Raw genomic sequence first — 24,955 nt, 5'->3', positions numbered from 1 at the left:
AATTTATTTTCTTTACATTCATGAATCCCGATTGAGTGGAGAAAAACAGATTAAATGTTACTTCCACTTGTTATTTTAAGAGACAAAAACTTAAATTTTAAGTTGACATAATTTCAATTAGAAAATTGCTGTCAGAATTTTTTAAATTTTCTCTAGTATTGGTAGAACTTTAAATAACCGTGACCAATCCATCTTTGGTAAATCGGAACTTCTAGATGAAAGAGAAACGGCTGTCAGGAGATAGTGAAAACTCTGGATTTAAACATTTGCAAAATAATTACGAAATATGGTCCTATTCCTATTATTATAAACGATGAATCTGCTGAGTAAGTGTCCAAAAATGCAACGCAAATTCAAGAAGACTTAATACAGTAAACTTTTATCAGTACTGTGACAGTAATAATGCAAAAAAAAAAAAAAATGTTTTGTTCTTTCAATTTAAACCTAAATAAGTTTCAAAGAATGATTTACTTTTGGATTCAATCGCTTTCAAATTAAATTAGCGTTGTAAAAATTTGAATTATTGCTAGTTTAAAAACATTTACAAAATAATATTGATAAAACTCAAAGAAATTGACTTCAGTTAAACGAGGTTCGGGTTAAAAGAGTTCCAGATAATCAAGGTCCTACTATACTGTCAACGAATCATTAGTTTTGATGGAAAATAAACGCTATCACTTTCTTTAACTACCCCCCCCCCCAAGAGATTTCCTCAACTACAACTAGAAATTTTTTATTTCAACTATCTCTCCCCCATCCCTTAGAAGATTTTTTTTTCAACTTAACTACAAGTGGAAATTTTATAGTTTCTTTGAGGACTAGAGAATGTCATATTCCTTTGAAAAAATGCAAGTCAAGACTAAACCTTAAAAGTATTAAATATTTGTCATATTTATATCCGTTGGGGGAAAATACTGCAAAACCCCCTTTTTGAAGACCATGTGAATGAAATATTTCCACCAACAACACTACATGAACTCCCTTTTTAAAAAAGTCCCCTCAAACTTTCCCAGAACTCAAAAGTTCAAAAAAGCATAAAAGAAAAAGAAAGAAAGAAGGCATAGTGCATGTCGTGAAAACAGGGGCACATGCAAGGGTTCATTAGGGTCATGATCCCTCCCCCCCCCCTAAACCGCCGACATTATCCGCCTACATTGTGCTTAAAAATTTTTGAACAAAATGTACACGATTTCAATAATCTTTTCACTAATCCTTCATGCCTGTCTATTTGTTTACCAAAAACGTTTTAGGGAATAGTTTAGTTACTTTAAAAGAGTTTTATTCTCCCCCCCCCCCTCCCTCCCAAAAGTAATCCGCTGCTAAAGCTGCAGTCGATTTCATTTTAATATAAATAAGAATTCCTATAACTAAATTCCAACTTTTAAATTGACAATGTTTAAACTAACAAATAACGAATTTCATTTGATGATTAAACTATTTTTGTTTCTAGTACGTACTAGAGTTTTCTTTTACTTTTCTAGTAACAGTCCATCCTCTTTGTAGATGGTCCTGGCTGATGAGAGTGGGAGCAAAGTCCTCTTCGATCTTCACCCGAGGAACACGCGGATCCTCTTACTCCCGACTATTCTCTGAATAGGGTTCCGCGGAAGACCAACAGCGCAAGACTGAATTTCGCGGATAATCGACAAAACAGCTGAAGAGGGGTAGAAAATCAATACAAATATGCTCAATCGCAAAAGCAGTATTTAGTAATCAATGCTTACACGCTAATTTATATTTCATTATTTGTTTATTCCTAATTTCAACTCAAAAAAAGGTCTGTAAATTGTTTTCGCTTTTTCGATTTTAATCTCCTGCTGTATTTGCTAGTGTTGTTTTTTCAACAATATCTAATTAATCAAGTGAAAAATCATCCCGCTCGCTATGTACCCTGTTTAGATATATCTCGTCTATGTATCGTTTATATTATGCAGTAAGTTACTGTCCATAAACCAGGGCTAGGCAGAACTAAAAGTTCGTAATTATATTAAATTCGTCAGTTTGGAAACTTCTTCGCGACATTCGTCCAGCAACGAAGACAGAAGAAATTTGTGACAAAACAGAAACACTATGAAATGGTGATCCTCAAACGCACCAGTGGCATACCTGAGGGGGGGGGGGAGAGCAAAGGGACAAATGCACCCCCCCCCCCAAGATGTTTTAGATTACTTGCTATATTTAAGAAGAGTTATTTTTTATACTCGCAAAAGAGTTCAACTGGGTTTTGAAAAGCAGTTAGTATATTACTCAAATACAAAATGGGAGTAAGGGCAGGAAAGAGTTAAATTTCGAAACATAAACCTCATAAAATGTGCTTTGAGTAACTTATAATGAGAAATACTAGATGGAAGTTTTTTTTTGTAGTAACTTTGTTGTAAGTTACCGCCCTAAGCCAGGGCTAAGGCAGAAATACTTAAAATACACCACGAGCTCAGTTATTCCATCGGAGAACTGCAGTTTCGTGCTTTTTAGCACTCATCAGCCCGGAATAGGAATCACATGAGCTGGAGGCGAAAAACCTCTTAAGGGAGCCGACATTGGCGGCACCAATTTAAAAAGTTTTAAACACTTTTCTTAAAGTGTGTAAGCTTAGTTGTTCCTTCTCTTCTTTCCTTTCACTTTTAGACAGCAGTTTTTAAATCAATCATTAGATGCTGCATATCATACAGAAAGATTTACAAATCACAAAGGGATCATTCCACAACAAATCGCCTAAATTAAATAGTCGGACGTGCCGCCATGTCTCGGATTTTGTCTATACCTTTTTTATGATTAGATAGCTATGAGATAAGCTCAAATTAATTTTATTTAGATTTCTTGAACAAAAATTAAGCTTTGGAGAATTTTTTCAAAATTTCGATTCTTAATCACTTTTTAGAGTCCCCTTTTTGGTATGAATGTAGAAAAATCTTTCTAATTTCTTCATTTTTCAAACCATTAACCTGAATGAGGTATCAATTTCAAGCTAATACTTTTCTCTTTCAGTATAAACAGCAGAAATTGCTCTGTGAATAGGGGAGTGGTGTCACTCTCACTTCTCATCTAAACTCAGTTTTTATACTTTTCAATTGGGCGATTCAATTAGTCATATCTCCGAAGTACCAACTAATATGTGCGTCAAACTTTTTGTTGTTTTAAAATTAAAAAAAAATAAAATTTGTTTTGCAGAAAATTTACTTCAAATACAAGTCTTTTACAGCTTTAAAGCCCTTTTGAGGTTATAAAAGAAATAAAAAATTTCATATCAATTATTGATCAGATCAAAATTGTACAAAAACCTCCTTTTTAGATTTGACAGAAAAAAAAGAGAAAAAAAACTTTTGATTAAAAATATACTACAGTAGGCGCCGTTTAATGTGATCACGGTTAATGTTATCATTCGCTTAATGTAATCAGAATCACGAAGTCCCGGACCACTTGTATGTTAACACACGTTAAAAATGTCGGATATTGTAATCAGCGACTTCGTTTATTGTTATCACTTTTTCATAAACTTTCAATTTTTTCCCCGTCTTTGTTCCTCATTTAACAGAAATACATAGGCAAACCCTGACGAGATTAACTTTCTGTGTAGCATTTTGTGGTTTCAAATAGCAGTTCAAAATTTTTCTAGGAATGAAGCTACAGAAAGTTCGCCCCCAGTGTTCACAGACTCCCCTTAAGAAAACTTTCTTTTGCACCTAAAAAAATTCAGTCGCTGGACATGTTGTAGGCATTGATGTAGGACCTCCATTGTCGCCATTACTTTGTAAACTATTAAAGAGTTGTGTCGAGATTGAAAACAAAGCGAAGTTAAATTAAAATTTAAACAAGCAAAACCATGCTGAAAAAGATGGAAAAGCTGAATGTGCTTTGAAACTGGTTTACGAATGTTAGGGAAAACGGTCATATTTTACTTCACCTATTAATATGTGATTAAAAATTGCATAATTTAGCTTTAACTTTTTATAATTCAGATATTTCCATTCTGTTAATTTAATAATTTATAATTGAAAACTGCGTTCAGTTGAGTCATTGTGATTTTAATTTGAGGTTGCCAAAATAAATGCACCTTAATTGGAAAAAAAAAATCATTATTTTGTGTCTCCTGGATACTTTTCGGTTATTGTTATCAGTCGGTTATTGTTATCAAATTGTATTTGTCCCAAAGTGATCTTATTAAGCGAAGCCTACTGTAAATATTAAGAATAATAATAAAGAGAATCGTTTAAAAAATATTTATTTTGCATTTTGATCGACATTAGAAGACAAAAAAAAAAAAGAATTACTCTTGAGAAGTTTTCATAACGTGAACTTGTTTGAATTACTAAACACCTGACAATGATCCTCCACTCTTACATTACTCATGTAGCCCTACTCAAGATTTCTCTGAAGAAGATTATATTTGCTGATTGAAATATATTTTTATATAACTCTTATATAACTCTTTGAAGATTATTTAAAAATTGACAATAGTTCTGATTTTCTCATCTCTTGATACAAAGGAAAAGTTTCATGTGCCATCGATTTAAAATGCTTAAACAGAAGGTATTGAAGGAAACTTTGTAAGTGGCTCTACAAGAAAAAAAGTGCAAGATAAATTTTACTTGAGTTACAAAATCGAGTATTTTTTAAAAATAAATGCAGTCGGCATAAGAGCCTTTCATTTAACATTTTATAATCGACGAAAGTGAAAATTTGTTCTAGTATTTTAATTAAACATTTATCTCTGATTTTGCAGAGTATTCATTATCCGATAATTCACCTAACTTTTCATCAGTCCTTTTAGGTGTGTTTTCGAACGGGTTAAGTCAAAATTTCTCATAAAATAATCACCTGTATTTAGGAGCAACATTTTGCAAAAATCTAGCACACTACTACTGTAACCTTGAGGGGTTGGCATGGGGACGACAGTAAGTCACAAATCTCGAGTTTTTCATTTTTTTCGCGGATCAAACAATAAATGTTCTAGCCAATGGCATGGAATAAACAGTGAGCTAATCGGCAAAATGGTTTAATTTTTTACGAGCGACGGAAAATGCCTTTACGTTGTAAACCCTTTTATTTTTCCTTTGCTTTTGCTTCTCCTTTAAAATTTACTTTTTGTCACTTTCTGTCTTCCCCATGTTAGTCCCTCAATTATGCATTTTAAATGTCTAGAAATTAATGGATGCAGATACAGCATTATCAACTGACGGCGCATGCAACAGTGATGATCAGCATTCAAACTAATAATCTATGACCATTGCTTTGTTCATAGAAGTGCGAGAGCTCTATAGCTTCAGAACTCATTTTAATACATAACTTGTTTGTATTCCGTCTAATAAGTAAAAATTCGAATAAAACGGATAAGAAGTGCAGACTCCCATGCAAATAAAAAGTTATCTCTAACTCCAATTCAGTCGTTTCTCCCATTAATTGTTTTTAGTTCGCCATTCCCTGTTTCATCAGGTCATGAGCCCATGAGCCTCCCATATGCACATTTTAAGGGGGGGGGGGCTCAGATATTTTCTCCATGGTTTAGCTGGATATTTACCACATGGAAACCGATTTCAGAACAGATTAAAGTTATTTAAAATTGCAGGGGTGCCCACCCCCTAAGATCAAGGGCACACCCCCTAAAATCGCAAAGACCCCCCAAAAGCAAGAGCTCCCCCAAATGAGTAAAATACCCCTACAACATCCCCTCTAAAAATTTCAATGGCGCAATCTGCGCCATGCCACCCCCCCCCCCCAGGTGGGCACCCCTGAAAATTGACATTTTAATAACTTATTCATTTTTGCAAAGAAAAAAGTACTAAAAGCAAGAAAGTTCCAATTCCTAGGGGGGGGGGCTTGAGCCCCACTTGCCCCCCACCCTTTTATGGGCGCCCATGCATCAGGTTCAAAATAGAGCTTAACAGAGATAAAAATCTAGGTACATAAGCAGTTTTAGAATTCAACTGACGCTCTGGTATTGGGCGCGAAAACTCGGTACCGTTTAACCTTACATTCAATCCTTTTCCATGTGTAGTGAAAGAAAAAAAAAATCCCGCTTTCTTAATTGAGAAAAGTCATCGCATTCCTAGACACGATAAAATCTCCCCGGGATGAGGAGGGGGCGCGTGTTTGGAGAAGCACTATTGTCACCGAACATGGAAGAATCCAATGTTTTTCCACCTTCCGAGGATTCCCGCTCGGGAAGGTGGGGAGCGCTTGATTGACAGGCCGGGGCGTGTCGGCTTCGAAAAGCACCAATGGGCTCCGGCGCCGTGGGCGGGGCCTGGAGCCGCGCTTTCATCCATATTCATGGTGTGTGTGTAGGGCGCGCGGCCGTTTCGCCCCGAGTGCCAGTACTCGCTGTCTGGCGGCTCGAGAGGCAGCACCGAGTGAGAGAGAGAGAGAGAGTTCCCGAGCGGAGTCCCGCCAAACCGCCACCACGTTGAATTTCACGGAGTTCTCGGCCCCGTATTCCAGCATGGCCGGCGCCGCCGACGGCCTCGAGCAGGAGGGGGCCAACAAGTCGGCCTTCATGGAAATACAGGGTCAGGGGCTGGCCGCCATGCCGCCGCACCACGCGCAGCCCTACCCGATCCGCTCCACGTACTCGCAACCGCCGCAGCCCCACGAGTCCGCGGTCTTCGCCTCCGCCCACAACCCGAGGCCCCTGGGCGCTAACCCCTTTCCCATGAACTACAGCCCCCTCAACTCCAGTCTCCACAACACCTACTCGCACCCGAGCCACCCTTACCTCGGAACCTACCCAGCCAATGTGCCCGGATGCCCGCCTTGCCCGTCACCCCCCAGAGACGGTAAGTCACATTATTATTATTATTATTATTCTCTTGTGCCCCGACACGTGCTCATACTGTCACATCACCCATACGACTCATACTCACCTTAGACATCTCAAAAATCAAAGTTTCATTTAGGCGGTAGACATTTTTAGTATAGTAGCCCCTTTTCATTTATTAGTCATTTCTTTATTTATTAGTATTAATAATCTCTCTAACTTTTTGTAAAAGTAATAATCTCTAATCAGACCTAAGACGTATGAGACCTAACTGCAACGTTAGACAAATGAATATTTATAATGCTTCAATCGTCCATTTTTGTAAAATAAAATAAGTTTACAATAGTACAAATGATTTTCTTATCCGTTATCCATATGGAATAGCAAGTGAGAACTGGAATATCATTTTTGCATCACAAACTAAGTGACGAAAAGGAAATGACTTGTTTAGAAAATCAATGAAGTAATATTAATGTGTGGCCGGTAGGGTTTTTAAAAGTAGCTGGTTGAGTAGTTTATTTAGCCGCCGAAGTAACACCTTTACTGCCAGGTGCCACCTGATTATTCTCAGGTGCCAACTGATTATCCCCTAACCCCTTTTTCGAACGGCAAGTGTTCCTAATGCCCCATCAGCCGTCCCCCATAGGACCCATGCTCGAAAAATATCTCTACCCTGTCACCGATCTTATTTTATGGTTGTGTTACTATCAAAGTCTGATTTACAGCAGTCTCGGCCAGCCGTCCCCCTCGCTCAGGGGGTCTCCGTAAGGACTTGACCATGGAGAGGATTCAGCTACATGGGAGAACATGGAGCTCAGTTTCTGTGCTTCCTTTCAATGTTATGTGAATGTCTGTATATTAGACGGAGCTCATTAGACATGAAAACACGCTTCGCCTCACTTATTTTCTTAGAAATTAATTCCAGAAACATCCAAAAAATACCAAAATGTTGTTTTATTATGATATTTGAAATGATGAGCAATGCATAAGGTTTATAGCCTAGTGTTTTGCATATCAAAACACCCGGTTTGTGTTTTGGTTCGATAGTTTATGTCCTAGCCTGCAGCTTATGCAATAACAATAAACGTGCGAGTGCAAGTTTACAACACTTGGTTGATTTGTACTCTTCGATGGACATCTACAGATATGCCTGGTTTTTCTAAATCGAGCCGTGGATAATATTAAAACAGTGCTGAGAAGTTTTAAGCGAAAAATGAAACATGTGTGGATATGACGCGTTTCTTTTTCGCAGCTCAAATCTTTTGACCTTGTGATTGAAAATAGTTTTTACCATTTAATGTTATGCGAAGGATTCTTGTTCACTGACTCGATAATGTTTGTTCCCCTTTCTTATATTAGTTGTCGAAATTTACTATTTTTTAAAGTCCAGTTTGAGAATGAAGGGAAACGTTTAATGAGATTTTTGTTCTCATCACATGTTAGGAATGATTCAAAAATGTACATAATGATCTGGAAAATGCATTCAGTTTACTATTTACCAATGAAGTCTGCTTTTTCACTCAATTAAGTAAAAAGTTCTGAGTAGTATCTTGGCATTTTACGAGCTGTAGATAAAGTGTGTCGTATGATTAAATTATTATTTATTGCCTTTACGGTGCATTTCCCTCTTATTTCAGTGCCTCACTTTGTGTGCCTATTTTGGATTTAATTGATACAGAGCGGATTAGTCTTAAGCATGTTTTTGCATCCCAACTGAAACACGGAATTATTACTGAGAAGTTCACCCATTGAATGTGCCCTATCAGCTGGAGCTGTGGATTATGTTCCTTGAATAATAGTACATATCAATGAATATTTATTAAGTAAATTAAGATTAATGACCTAATGGAGAATGGCTAGGCATTTGATAAATAAAATTAAGTCAATTGAAGTACGTGGGTATAAAAGTTCTTAATATGTTTGTTTATTTTTAAATTTTCATTTATCGTGCATGATTTTATGTTAGCCAACTCGAATTTTACTTTTAATACCAGCCACTTATACCATGCTTATTGAAAATGGAATAACATCAGCTTTAATTAGTAATATACCTAGTATATATTCAAAGATTCGCTTGTTCTTTAGCAATGAACTTAAACTCTACCTTCTTCAAAATCAAGATATTTAACTCGTGGATGATGTATCAAATTTTGCTGATGAATATAAATACATGTAAAGCGTTGTTATTGTTATAAGTGTTATTGTTATAAGCGTTATAGTTTTACTAAAGTCAAAACAACATCAAGAACTTCTTTCTTTGACTCTATTCTATATGAATCAGTGTCAATATTTAAATTATTATTCGAATCGAGACAAACATATAACTAAATTTCTTGCATCTTTTTAATTGCTCAAGATCATATGAATTTTAAAGAATGCAGAATTCTCAATTTCTGAAATTTTTGTAAATCAATAAACATTTTCCTAGTAGTATTAATATTTAATACCATGTAAAACTCAGTCGTACGTTATTTTTTTTAGTATCCCTATTCGCTTTTGGGTGATTCTCTCTGCATTTTACATATTTACATTTTCTTCATTACATTAAAAGAAATTCGCCGTTTCTTAAGCAGTTGAAATGTGTTCAGAAGTTTGATTTTATAATCCGTCGTAATAGCTAATGAGATATAGCTCGACAGGACTGACAAAATATCAGTTGATTCAGACCACTAGCGCAGCCAGAAATAGCTCCTGGAGGGTTTTTTTTTTTTTTTTATCAAAAATAAATTCTGAAGCAGGCTTTTTGATCAAAAAAGTCCTCTCATACATAGTTTATATATATATATATATATATATATATAACTATCGTATTAGAATTCGCATTTATGTTAAAATCAATGCCCCTGGGGGGGGGGGGGTTATCCCCAAACACCCTGCCTCCTTCGCTACGCCACTGATTTAGACCATTTTTCACTCCATGAATTATTGCCAATGAACTAGAATTGTTCAAAAAATAAGCTCTCGCTTAAACGTAGGTTCAAAGTAGGTAATTCATTACTGGTGTTACATTTCTACAAAAAGTTTTGTTGTATTTAAGAAAATAGTTCGATCGAATAATAGCAAAAAAGAGTAAAATATTATTTCGCTGAAAAACGCTTTTCCGTCGATGATAATGCGAAGAAGAGATATGACGGTACGTTTAAGAATTGCCGTGAACAAGGACTTTCGTTGCTGCGTGGAACCGCTGACAGCTTTTGAATTTAATCGCATTTTGATCGTGAGAACCCGTAATCCACACAAGCTGCATCCGAGCTTGCCACACAATGTCATCCGAGTCGAATAACAAAACAGAATATTTTCGCAAAATATTTCCGAGTAGTTTTTCTTTTTAACGATTTTCTTCAACATGCATAATTCAAGCACTTTAAACCAAATGATTTTCCATACAATTATAACTTTTTCTCTTCAAGCAACTACTATTTCAAGAGCTCAAAATTTCATGCTTTGCATTCATTTAAATGCAAATATGGACTTTATAGTATATTGTTAGTTTTGTTCTTGTTTTTTTTTTTCTTTTTTCCCCCTGCTTTTCTTTCTCTCTCTCTCTCTCTTTTTTTTTTATAATGTATAACATGGAATGAAAATATTTTATTTTACTTTTTTAAATCCGTTACTGAAATAATTGATCGAATAATTTAACAGTCTCAACTAAATGAGTAACGGAATTACCGTGAAAGAAAGCTGCTGCAACGAATCTCACAGCGAGTCCACATAGGAATGAACTACGTTTATTCATTCAGTTATTTTCTTGACTTTATCGGTTTAATACATCTTTACTATTATAAGATGTCAGTATTTTTACGACCACAAGCTACAATTTCTGTTGCTTAAAAAAAATGAATCACATAAGGTTCACTTACCTTCAAACAATTCCTATATATTAAGAAAATAGCCAGAATAGTTTTACATCTTTTAGGATTTACTCCACCGGTTTGCATGCGGAAAACTTCAAAACATTTTGAATTTATCATTAGCACTTAATTTTTTAATTTTCAAATATCGAAAATAGCTTTTTGGTACTTCGGTAAAATAGCTTTTTGGTATCGTAAATTGCGCAGTAAAAGATTAACTTTTGAACAGCTTTGACTTTCGTTTATTTTTTCTGCTTGATGTTTTTCCAGAAAACCGAGATTGAAATTGCTATCAATCGTCCCGATTCTGAACGTATATTTATTAAATGATCATATAAATGCATTTTCGTGGTATGAAAAAGTTACCTCATATAAACTAACAACACAATTTTCTTATCATTTTAAATTGTATAATTATTTTAGAACAGAAATGATGTGCTCATTAATTGCAGCTCCAAACATTGAAAATGTATTGCATTCGATGAACATTTTAAGGTGAAAACATAAATTCCTTTTCAACTGACTCCATAATTTAGTTTTACTCTCAATGCTTCCCTTGCCTTTATTTCCATATTTGAGCATTATAACGTACTAAAATTATCATTGTATCTTGAATTTATTTCGACGAAGAAAAAAAAAAGAAAAACGTTTTACATCTGCTACTGAAGTTTTGTTTTGAACCTCTTTTATTTATCAACGAATTTGTTAATTGTTCATTTTTAAACTATGAAAGCAAAGGATTTAATCTATATGTTTTGCTTATGTATTAGAAAAAAACTTTCTGTGTGCGGTATTCTCTGATATTTAATGTTTTTTTTTTTTTTTTGACACTTGATTTTTTTTTCTTACACACATCATAAATCCACTGCACACACATGTATTTTCGTCTTACGTTTAACATACATTTCAGCACTAAAACGCTTCTATGAACTAAAGAAAATCGTGCAACCAAAAATGAAAGAGAAGGCAGAGGATAACTAATCCATCCTTTTCCAACATTTCTGCTTCATTTGCAAATTTCAAAAGTTTCGTCTAATTAATGAAATCCAAACACACACACGCATGAGAGGCAATACTTGAACACCTTTTTTCTGTCAACAAAAAAAAAAAAAATCCCCTTGATTTTTTACATGAATTTCATCCTGACTCTGAAATTAAAAAGTTTCCTAAATGCAGTGATTTGTATATGTGATAGATAATTGTAAAATTCCGAGTCGTGGAGCGAGGAAAGAAAGGTTCGTGACAGCTTTTGTCTTGTCGTAACGGTCGTATTCAGTGAGCGAGCACACGTTTCGCTTCGGTCAATATTTGGTCTGTTCTCCGGCGGGGTGCACGCGACACGGCCTTTGTGGCTTTCCGCTGCCCAGTGGCAGATAGAGAGAGATGGGGTTCCACAGCGGGGGGCTCCACTAGGGAGTCGCTAACTGCCATTAATGTCCAAAAAGTGACGGATCACTACTCGAACGCGAATTTCTACAAACAACCATTTCTGCCAGAGCTTTTCATTCAATAGGACGCGGTTCATTCTTACATTCAGATCTGTTTTTTCTCCTTAAATTAATCGCTTTTCTTTAAAGTCAATGCAACCCGTTAACACCATTTGAATGGTCAAAATTAAGTAGGTAATGTCATAGAGTATTGCTTTTTTTTTCCTATTTAATTTGGCTCTTCATTTCATCATACGCACCCTTTTTGCGTACATTGATTTTTAAAGCTTTATTATTCATAGTACGTCTAGAGATCAGATCTTTCTGACAATACGAAACATTTCATTTGTCTTCCATGAAATATAACAGCTTCTCTCGCCCTTGAAAGTTACTTTTTTTTTTTGCTGAACGTACATAAATCATCTAATTTTTTTTCCCTCGAAAAATGAATCTACATTATTACCGTTAAAGTACTACTTTTGAAACCGAAACGAACTTCATGTTTCCAAATGTGACAAAATACTCGTGTTTTATCAAAAGTTTTTTTTTTTTTTTTTTTTTTTTTTCGAGCTGTGAACAATTTTTTTTTGTATCAAATATCATATTACTTAGAAAGTAATTTAGCCTCATTTCTTTCCACCTCAAATGATAAATTTAAATTCTAATCAGCAGGGCTTTTCACAAGATATCTTGATCAATTTTTTTTGTTTAAGCAAAAGCTTGTACCTGCTCCCAATTTTAAAATATCATCAAAGGAATAGTGCAATAAAACGTACGAAGTTTATTGGCTATACTTCAGTTGTATATACAGTCCGACCTCCATATATCGAAGTAGCAAATTGCCGGAAAAAAATTCGATGTATAGAAATTTCGATATATAGAAACAATCTTATTTTATCCTAAAAATATCCTAAAACATTAAAATTATAACTAATTTTCGTGCATGAAACCCAACTTCTAATTTAAACGAGCATCGGATTAAATGAAAGTTAATAATTAAAAATTTAACTGAAATTACAGTTTTGCTCCTTCATACATCTTCATTTTTCAGAAATTCAAATTGAACCGCCACATTAGGGGATTTTCGTATTAACAATGTAATCGAGAGAAAAGTAAAAAATAAATCTACTTAACTTGAATGATTTTTACTGAAGCTAAAAATACTAGGAATGATAATCTACAGACAAAAGGGATAACTTGAAACTGATTTTAGTGTTACTGGTTGCAACTAAGATTTTAAATAAACTTGAGGGAATGTAAGAACTCCAGAACGGAACAACGACCCTATCTACACACCCCTGAATCCCCTATTCCTTATGAGTTTCGTAGCAACCTTTAGTGATCATAATTTTCTCCGCTAACCTTCATTTTTTTATGAGACAAACAATCTAAAGTGGAAAAAACCTACGAATGTTTCGAAAAAAATTTCGATATATAGAGACTTTTTCGATATATAGAAACAATTTTTCTATGTAGTGAACATAGAAATTTGCTGGGATTTCGATATATAGAAAATTTCGATATGTGGAAGTTCGATATATGGAGGTCCGACTGTATATGGAGACAAGTCATTTTGCTGATTAATTCTTATATAATAATAGCTCTTGCTTCAGCTATAAATTATCCTTTAGAGTAATTGCTATTAAGTTTCCCCCTGGTGTCAATGTATTTATTCTGACGAAACCATAACATTGTTTACCACAACTATATCTGCATTACTATTCAAATTATCAATTTGAATATTACTCCCCAGTGGTCTTACTTGGACATTTTCCAAATCCAGCTGAAGTAGTACTTTCTGTTAACAGTTGAAATTGAATGTTGGGCAAACTCTATTTATGAAAAACAGAGTTTATAATTAGTGTGGCTTGACTTCCAGAATTTGTTAAATTGTATTTAAAACTACGTTACCAATTGTGAAATAGAAGTAACAGCTAACGATCAGTATTATTCTATCACTGATAATGTCTTACATAGAAAATGCGCTAGAAAAATCACATCATTCCTAAGAATTGAAAAAAATGTTACTGAGGAAGTGTAGTTTAGCAGATTAATGCATACACAGAAAGCATAAATTCAAGTTTTGTGTAAGTTTCTCTTTATATAAAATTATAAATGAAAATGAATACCTGAAGCACATGAACGCCGACTAAAAGAAGAGCAAATTTAAGTAGAGGAGATGGTCACCCCAAAATATTATAATAAGTTAACATTTTTGGATATCAGAAACGGATAAAATAAAATAAAATAAACTATCTTGTGTTAAGAATTTATGTAATGAAAAAAAAAAATCTAAGCATTATTAGTTCAATCTCATTAATAATATTGTAAAATGTCACACGCTTTGTTTAAAAACGTTAAACAGTTTTCAAAAATTCATAGCAGGGACAAACAAAGTTCTGGAGGAACATTCACATGTTTACATAAAAAGGTACAAACGTTAATATTTATTAGTTTTATCTCTCTTTGAATAGTTTGTAACCTGCGCGTTGATAAGAAAAAGCCGTTCATAAATAACGTAACTTCTAAAGATAGGGCATTGTGGTTAGTGGGCAGGGAGACAAAGTTCAGCGATAAATAATGCATTTTTTAAAAATTAAATAAGTATTATTCGACTGAATTTTAAATCTTTCTCTCCCTCTTAATTGAATTAAATGAAAAAATTGCAGAAAAGTGCCCTACATCTAAAACTAGACTTCCCGAGAGTTACCGCGCACATAAAAAACTGACTTCATGGTTATTTATTAGTATAAAAAATCCTGTTTCAATTTACCCCAGCGTTTTTTAATTTCCCCAGAGACAAGGGGGTAAAGAGAAACTGATCTTCATTCCCATGAGGTTGAGTAGGTAGAAAACCGTGGTTTGCACATTTAGGAAGCTCTAGAGCAATGATTCTCAATGTCTCAATCTGCGGCCAAAGGGGAGTATGCTACCTCCTGACACCTAAAAGCATAAATGATAAAAGCCTACACAAAATTAAGTCTTACACTAAATTTACGTGGAAAGTAACACATAAATATAATTTACATCAAAATTAAAATGTATATCGTCTTCTAGAAAAATATAGTTGTTTCCAAATGCACCAGGATGAAATATGTATGCGGTAATTGGAAAGAAAAGAAACTACAGTGGGCGCCGCTTATATGAATAACGTTTGTTCTAAACAGTTTTAATTCAAAAAAGCGACCGATTCAATAAAGCGGATAATTCAGTACAGTTGGATATTGTTCTGTTTTTGACGATTTGATTCGTTAAAGCGGTTGATGCAATTAACTACTGATTCAATTAACCGGCGTCCACTGTATTTGAAACGATTTATTTTGCTTTTATATCTGCTGTAGAGGCAAATGTAAGGTCATTTAACTTAGGTATACGACTTCAAATCATAGAGACTCCTAACGCAGCTGTTAGTGAACACGCGGAACTCGCTGATTGTCCGCCTCATATTGCCTAACCGTCATTCACCATTAGTATAGATTTTAAAACCTTTAGAAGTGTGCTTTTCGGTTTGGTTCCAATTACCCCATGTTTCCAATTACCCTAACTGAATCTGCATTAGATATGGGTCTTTTAAACCTCTGCTAGTGTTCGTGTATTAGCACTTTTTTAAGAGAATATATTTCAGTTAATAGTTCCATCTTTCAAGTGGCTACTTAATATCGGTAACTCCCGTTCGTAATCTTCCATAATGTGTCACAGATGGTTCACGATCAAGGAGAAATGCGTGAGTCACGCGCGAATTGTCAGCAAATTGTACTTCGCGTGAGATTCCGATGGTCTTGTCCCTTCCATTTCTTCGGTGCTTGCTCAGTCGACATTAGTCTGCTTTTCGCTCAGTTGATTTCTCAATCTTTTTCCTAAACCACACTACACGACATTTAAAAAAAAGGAAATCTTATAGTTAATTGATGATATATTGTCATTTGCTTATTTATGTAAATGAGTATATAGAATATTCATTTACATCATCACATGTTCTTCCGAGTCGTTAGATTAACCGAATCTTTCTAATGCTTAGTTTTAGTCGAGCACGAATGAATATTTTGAATTTGAACAACGTCAGGTACTCATGTTCAAGACATACCATGCAATTACATGGTGCCAAATCTTCTCAGATTAAAGACATTGTGATTTATCCGATTTTTCAAACATCAGATATGCACTTTCGTTTCAAACCAAATTAGGAAAGTTTCTAGTAACAATTTAAGTTTATTTTCCAATGATTTTAGCTAAATTAATCGTTTTGCATTTTCTTCAGTCTTCTAAAAGTTCAAAAGTTTTTAATGCGGAATTGTGGATAAAATTGCTGCTAAATTCAAGCGGTTTTCATTCCTAGTCCAAGATGAATGTCTCATGAATCAGAGGAGATCCAATGTACATATTTGGCAATAAAAAGCGATAAAATCAATCTATTAAATCCAAACAGTTTTCATGCTCAGTAAAAGATGAGTCTCTCTTATGCAAATTACCAGCAATATATAACTTCAAAAGGACTCTCTATTAAAATTCAAATGGTTTTTATGTAAACATTTTCAAAACGTTAAATATGGTTACAGTGTACATACTTATCATTTAGAAGATAAACTGTTTTTCGTAAAATGAATTTAATGTTTTTAATATATTTAGCGTGCACTTTTGAACGCAAACCATTTTACTCATTTTCCCGTCAGTACATATCTTTCTAAGTTGAAAGAGAAGCAAAATGGAAAACATTTCTTTAAATCTAACTGTTACTCGATACTTGATTCACAATTGCGCAAATTTATTCAATTCATTTGAATTTGTTAAACGATTTTGTATATCTTAACAACGACTAGTAAGAAATCACTTTTGGTATGCAGCTCTGTTTAAACGAATATTTGTACCAAAATTTTTATAAAGATATTTTCGATTTATTTTTATTAAAACATATTCCAAAGTATATAATGATGCATAAATGCAAAACTGTTTGAAAGAAAAATATATTCATATATATTTTAATATACATGGACATAGTTCCGCAGTAAACTAGAAGAGCACTTTTAGAGACATGAGATTATAACATTTATTAAACCCAAAATAATAAAAATTTTATTGTATTTGGCAAAGTATTATTAATGACGTTTTGAAGAAACCAGTATTTGCAAAGTTAGGACTCGTAGTAAATGTTTGCTTGTGTAGTAATCACATATTATAGACATGCTAGTAAAACGACCCCTCTCAATTGCAGCTTCTTCGCTAGTAGCCCTCCAGAGCCGCATGATGAGCAGTGCGCCGTACAAGTACAACTCCCGGTCAATAAAAGATGAACCGCAGTGGGATCTTGGTTACTATGACATGGGTGTAGGTATGCCTGAACCTCCATTCATATTAATACCTTTTTATCAGACGGCACTGCTTCACTCGAGTCATGGAACACCAGCTGCACATTCAAAAACTGCGGTTTTTCTGCATGAAGCACATTGCCATTTGGCTTAAAAATGGCGATCTAAAATTAATGCCACTTTTTTCATTTGGCTTAAAATATGGATCACAAGTTAATGCCACTTTTCCTGTTTGGCCAAATGTGGAGCAAAAATCAATGCCATTTTTCTATTTGGCTCAAAATGGATCACAAATTGATGCCACTTTTCCCACTTGGCTCAAATGTGAAGCAAAAATAAATGCCATTATTCTATTTGGCTCAAAATGTGGGTCAAAAATTTTACGACGCGAAATTGTTTGCATAAATGTCTTCTATGTGAGTCATGACTCTCATAAGTTATAAATACTCTCAAGAGGGCATCTTGACATCACCAATCATTTTCCAAAAAAAATTTTGGTAACATTTTTTAACTACGTATCAGTTAAAGTTTGCATGCCATTCAGTAATAAATAATCGTGCTATTTTTATAACAAAACTATTTCATTCATAGACTTAATTTCTCTCTTAAATCCGAAAAAATAAAGCTTTGTCATTTTATTTTAAACTCGTGTCGCAATTTTCAATGCTTGTACAATTTTTCTATTTCAGCATATTTGATTTCCTTTCAGTTTCCAAAAATCTCAAATAGCATTGTGTTACACTTCAACTTTAAACTTTTTGTGGGAAATTTATTTTCACGTCCAATGGTCGCGTCCTCTCATTAGAAATTTACCGTTTAATAAATCGTGAACTAAGCTTATCGTCCTTTCAGTTCAAAAACCGCAACCTAGAGGTTTCCATGTACTTATGTGAGCAGTGCCGTGTAAAAATTGTTTTATGTGTTGTATTTACTTATTTTCTTTTAGTTTTTTAAACAATAAGAACTATTTTATTAATTTATCCCATCTAAACACACATAAATGAAATATTCCGTTATCGAAAGATTATCTTAATATAAAACAAAAAGCAAACATACTACGGACGACATGAAACATTTTTCAAACCCCATTCACTCGACACACCCAATTTTGCCCTTAAACGCATTTAAAACTTATCTCTCTTTTCCGAATTCATTTTGTCCTCCCTACACAAAGTTGTTCTATAAGGGTTGTCCATTTACCATTTGGCAGCTGATATTCTGTTACACAGTAATCCTACGACTGGAACTTGATGCAAACTTTTTATCTGGAAAAGATAAATTAGTAACATTTCACAGGGTACCGAAAAGGGAATCATGCTTCATGAATAGCTATATAATCTCTGTTTAAACGCTAATGGAATACACACATTCATAACAATTACTTAACTATTATTTTAATATTGGCAAACAGATGCAAGAAATAATTTTCGGGTCAGCGGTACTGCATTATTTTATCTTATTTATGATCTGTTGAATCAAGATCAAATGAATTCATTTCGATAATTCCAATTAAAGCGTGACTATGTCCTGTTATAACTAAAAATTAAAGCTCTTCCTTTTTTGACACAATATGTTTTGATATCCTGAATTAAAATCAATATTTGCATGTTATTAAGTTTCGCAAAATTGCCTTAAACATTTTGGAACTGATTTTGCTTTTTATAACTTGAGAAACGCAAGTACACATCGTTTTAAAATATCTTATTAATAAAGTTATGACCGAACTACCATACATTTTCATGCAGACGTTTTCTCTGAACAGCGAGATCTGTAAAGCGTACAAAATAAACAAAGCTATCGGTTTTCTATTTAAAGCAAATAAATAGATTGTATGTCACCAAAAGTTATTAACTTACGCTTCTCGTCAATTTAATGGCAGTAGTACTGAATGAAAATCAATTGAGACAACTTTTAAAACGTTTTGAATGCTTAGCCTCATATCTTTTTGAAGTTTTTTTTTTTTTTTCAGATTTGTAATTTGTTTGAAAATTTAAATAAAGCTCAATAAATAATTTTTCTCCGACTAGATTTTCCCAGCTAATCATTTAAAACTTCTGTATTATTTTTTTTTTATCCCATCATAATCATTTATGATAAACTGTGTGGTGCACGCAAAACCAATTATAAAAATTCAAGAGAATAGTTTCTTACAGAATGTGTTCCGATTTTCTATTCAATCTCATCCACAAAATGAGGAATCTTTAAAATATATTTTGCTTACGTTTTGATGTCTTCTCGAGAGCGATTATACTGCCTTCCTCAAAAATATAACGTTCAAAATTTTCCAGCTTTAATTGCTTTCTTACTTTTGAACTTAACGATTTTCATTAAGTTGATCTCTATGATATTTTTCTGGATAAATCGTCAAAGCTGAAATTTTCCTCGTGATTCCGCAGAGAAACTAAAAGTGATTTGCTCTAAACTGAGAAGAACTTAGAGAATGCTAAGCCTCATTTTACAGGAAAAGGCAAGCATTTGATATGGATTACTTACCAGAAAAAATCGTAGGTTTGAAATGGATTGAAAGAAATTTGAGCTACTTAGTACAGCTTTGGACAAAAAGCTTAGGATTACTCGTAGGATTACTCGTATGTGACATCCCCAGGATCTCGATTTGGGATCTTCATTGGATAAGTTTAATCTGTCCTGCCCAAGCCTAAATATTGTCTAATTACTAGGTAAGACTTAATTAGCTGATACTTTTGATGCCTTATTATCTCTATATTATTTAAGACTATCAGTACATATTAATGAATAAAACTAAGCAACGCCACGTCTACTTAAGGGATAAAATCAACTCAGGTCATAGATCTTTCAAAATGATTTAACTATTAATTATAAAATCCGAGTCAAATCTTTACATTGCATTCAAAAGGCTTGTCGTTTCTCATTGAACCTCTACCAACAAATTTATATCATTGTTTAAATAAGCAATCTGAACCTTTTACTTTGATCTTTTTCCATCTCACTTTTGCATTCATTATCCAGATGAAACCAATAAGGTCATCACTGAATTTTTTTCCAAATTACTGATTAACTTTCATATGTCTGTTGAATAAAACACCGAAACTTAGAGAAGAATAAAGAGAACGCCATTGAGAAATAGCTACACACCCCCAAATACTTTCAAGAACATTCGATTTTATTGAAGAAAGTACAAGGATTCATGTGCTATATATTGCCGATAACCGTGGACCGATAAGAATTGTAAAATTTCAAAAACCAGGAGAAAACAAATTGAGGCAAATTGTGGCGTTTGAAAGATTTTTGTTCTGAAGAAACTAGCAGTCAAAACCTTTTTTTTTTTTTTTTTTTGTCTCCCAGAATTTGTCAGATCATTTCGACAATAACCAACTACACAGTAGGCCATGATTGTCCGACATGAGAATCTAGTTAAGGACAGGTCTAAATTTGAACCATACGGATTCTGTTTCATTTGTGAACTAATTGTATAAATATACAAATATCATTGGAGCATTTCCTTATTTTCTTTAAAAGCACAGTAAAAAAGCATATAGTATCTTCGCCTTACAATTTTCAATGTCCTAATATTTTAAGCAAACTCCATTTGTCAATTCATTAAAAATACTTAATTAACCTTCATGAAGCAAGTCACGTGTGAGTACTACGATCTTATTATATAGGGATTTTTACGTTATAAAATACAGTTGACCATTCAAAATTTATCTTTATTTCTTTCCGCATAAATTGTAGTGTTTTTTCTCTAGTCTCCATAAGATTCAAATGACAGTTTAATACTGTTAAGAAAGCATTGTAGTTCTACTCCTCTTTCACTTTTCAATCCTCTCCATGTGTGCTATCAAGCAAAGTATAGTTTTAAATGTTGCATAGACTCACGTTTAATCCCCCAAACTATTTGATAAAACCCAATTTGATGTTAGTAAATTAAAAAAAAAAAAAAAAAAAAAAAGAAAATTGAAATAGGTATTATTGTTCCGCCCGCAAAGTCACATTTCTGAATGTCTTGGTTCTTTTTTAAAGTTACACTATTTCCATTTTTCGGACATGAGTTCAATTTGCTCAAAAAGCAGATTTTCTTTTAATTAGCTGCGGAATTTGTAAAAAGTCTTATGTAGAAGCAGTTTGCTAGTTATGAGTAACTTAAAGGTTAACGAACTGTAACTTGATAATGACCATAATGCGACTCCTGTTGAATTGTTCCTTCTGTTGCTTTAAAACGAGAAGAGATACTTGCATAGATGTGAAGAAACCTATACTGCCTTGTGCAGGTAAAGGGAAGTAACTGCAGGTTTTTCTTTCTTTCTTTTTTTTTTTTTTTTTTTTGCATTTTTGTCATCTATTTTACGTTATCTTTACTGTACAAGCTCGCTTGTTTCCGCTGAAAAAACGGCGGGAAAAAGACGTCTAATTCCAACATTTCCCTATTGTTAGCATTGAATCCAAAACGTTTTTTTCAAATGTCTCGAAAACTCATTTCTGCAGATACTGCCATTTACCTACACACGGCAGTATAATTGGATTACTTTAGAAAGAAATCGTTCATAAACTGTCACATAATTGCAATAAAGTTTCTCTTGTTACTTAAGAGCCCTTCGATTTCTGTTCTTGTACATGTTTTATGCAAGTAACTATAAATAAAATAAAGATTTTTTTGAGTATTATCTTATATCGCAATAATAGCAGCATATAAATGACCACAAACATTATATAGCGACTCTACATTAATATATCGGCATTTTAAGTTCACAAAACAAACATTTTTTTTACAAAAAATCAATTCATTCTTAAGTAAAAAAGAGTTACTTCCTTTGCACACAAATGTACTCCGTTTCTTGGTTAACAAATGACGGGAACACAAGAGTTGATTTTTAACGCGATTAGCAAGGTGTGCCGGAACAAACCGGAGCGTCGTTACGGTACTGCTTTTCTGGAGTAGTATTTCCCTTTCGAATAAGATACGTTGAAATAAAATTTTTGCATTGATTTTGTTTTCACATTATTTTCTTTTTTAAATTTCTCGCCCAACAATTTTTACGGAACTCTCAAATAAAAACCATAAATCATAAAGGAAATAATCAGTCAGCTACATCCTCTTGACATATAGAGCATGCCTAGAGCCTGGTTTTCGTAGTTTGCAGAAGCTGAAGTACATCAGCTTGAGCTCTTGAATCTGAACCATGAGAGTCGGGAGGGGGTCAAAACATTCCTTCCACACATATAGGCACTTATATTAAAATAATAGGACGTTCTAAGTCGTTTAAAGCCGACGGTTCCTGGAGATTCAACTCCAAACAACACCTTGGTTGAGCCTCCCGTCAAAACAGAGCTGCACTCGAAAATTTGCAAATTAAACCTCTTCTGTATCCTCTCCCTATGCTTTTACTAATAGTATGTATAAACAGAAAGGGTATTTTTAGAATGCCTGGTTTCCCCACAAGCATGGTTTTCCAACAGCTCATTTACAATACATTTCAAAAGGTATACGATTCTTATTACTTTACCGTGAAGTATTGAAGAGGGACTTGAAAATCTCGTCCTTGCCCAAGGCTTGGACGATTGATTTTGATTGAATACCGATTTTGGATTTGATCGAATAACGATCAAATCAAAACTTACTGCAATCGAGTTTTGCGTTTTTACTTTATATTCGACTCTTACATATTCATCTACTTCATGTTTATTCATATTTTATTTACTTTTTTTCCCTTTAATTTTTTCCTTTAATTCATTTCCCAATAAGCAAATACTTTACTTTTGCTCGTTCGCTGGTGGATATGATTTTACGTTAACATGTCAAATATTGTTCAACATAAGCCACAAGTACACACACGATAAAGTCATTAATATAATATCAAAATGTCGGCAACGTATTCGTTGCATCGCGTCTTCTTTAGGAAGAAGTATTTCTTTAAAAAATGTATCACGAGATCCAAAAATGAGAAACTTTCCCCCCTAAAATACTTTATAACTCTAACTACTAAATTATTTACACTATTCGTATGAAAAATGATTCAAAAACGTTCATACTCACTTTCGCTTCATATGAACCATTTCAATACACTCTCCCCCCCCCCCCCCAAAAAAACTTTGGTGTGTTGCTCGAAAAGATGGTGCATATTTGCTGGCTAAAGGATGGTGCATTGCTTTTACTGTATTTTCGTGCAATATACGCAAATTTATTACTTTTACCATATATTGATGCAATATACGAAAGGTTTTGTTTGCGTATGCTGCACGAAAATATGGTAAAGATAATGCACACATCTTTTGGAGTAAGCGAATTCGCGTCATCGTTTGGTGCAAAACACCACAAAAAAAAAAAATGTATTGTGCTTACAATTAAACACGGCTTATTTAAATTTCTGATTTCCAACATACATCATATCTGCAAGAGAAATATTTCCTGCTCAGAAGTAAGGATTTGGAATTTTATTCCAGGCTTTTAGAACTAAGAGCCAGCAATAAAATTCTAAACCGCCAATGACCTACTACACCGACTCAAGAGATTAACAGTAAACAAAAAGTTGCCGGTGCAGTTAGCAATGTACAGCAAAAATTCTCGCACGATTCTATTCAATTCCGTAGATCCCACAAAAGTAACGTTTTCCCCGAATTTCGTTTGATTAAGTGACTCAAAAACTCGGATAAACGTTTTCGGACACAATGTACGGCATTGAAATCTTATCTCTGCGCTTTCTAATGCCTCCGTTTACAAGAGTAAACCTTTTTATTGATTCCCTATTTATTTGCTTATTTTCTGCATTAACAGCTAGCAAGTTCTTTTCGGACAAGCTAACGCTTCGTTTCTTTCGCTATCTTAATCCCGAATCGTATAGCATTAATGACATTTTCGACGCTTCACTTGCAATCCAAATTCATCTAATTCCATTGTAATCCGAATGGAGTCTCGCCACTGAAAAGAAAAGCAAGAGGGATGCAGCGGAACTGATTGCACGAGCTCAGAACCGTATCAAACGCGCCAATTAACATAACTCGGGCTTCCAAAATACTGAGGCGCTCAGAGCTTGCTTCTTTTCGGCTAAAGAAAAAGGCAAACAATCTGATGATTAAGTTGATTATATACAAATCTCCTAGTTTTAAATTTACCGGATAGTTTAACTGCCTTCTACCACGTGTTTTAAACTGCTTGTATGTATTAAAGTTTGTATTGTATTTAAGCTTGTATTAACGCCTTTAACAGTAAGCACGTTTGCAAAATATTATTGTAATGTAATTGTTAATGTAACTGAACTAAATTTTCAATGATACTGAGATTTTTTTTTTTTTTCTTGTATTCGTCCCACGGTTTTTTCTTTGGAAATATTTTTTATTTTCTTTTTCCCAGACACAATAGATGCATAAATGTTGAAATATTACGCAATGAATGAATGGTTCTCCTGTAACGCTTGTAATAACTTTGATGTACATTGCGAATTCTTGCATATGGGAATTATTTTATATGCTCATTGGATTTGGAAAAATTAATAAATATAAAAGTAACTTTTAAGTTAATTTTACATGTCTGTGTTTGTTCCGAGATCTTTAAACTTTGAACATTTTCCGGCAGGGAAAACATTTTCCTGTATTTCATGCTTCTCCCCCAACCATCCTTTCAACTCAAATGACAATTTAAGTGTAACA

At 33.9% G+C, this 24,955-nt stretch overlaps 1 protein-coding gene across 2 annotated transcripts in view; it reads left to right on the top strand.

The window, feature by feature from the left end:
• The first annotated feature begins 6,307 nt into the window (after window positions 1–6,307).
• LOC129231864 (homeobox protein DLX-6-like) overlaps window positions 6,308–24,955 on the top strand; it is a 93,832-nt gene continuing 75,184 nt past the window's right edge. Inside the window, exons 1-2 of one of the 2 annotated variants that reach the window (XM_054866249.1) lie at window positions 6,308–6,770; window positions 17,239–17,355. In XM_054866249.1, coding sequence (XP_054722224.1) covers window positions 6,437–6,770; window positions 17,239–17,355 — 451 coding nt within the window. In that variant the 5' untranslated portion in view covers window positions 6,308–6,436. The remainder of the gene's footprint in view (window positions 6,771–17,238; window positions 17,356–24,955) is intronic. The other variant, XM_054866250.1, reaches the window with a different exon arrangement.

Source organism: Uloborus diversus, chromosome 10, assembly GCF_026930045.1.
Source record: "Uloborus diversus isolate 005 chromosome 10, Udiv.v.3.1, whole genome shotgun sequence".
NCBI classification, from domain to species: domain Eukaryota; kingdom Metazoa; phylum Arthropoda; class Arachnida; order Araneae; family Uloboridae; genus Uloborus; species Uloborus diversus.
This window is presented reverse-complemented; position numbering and strand designations above follow the sequence as displayed.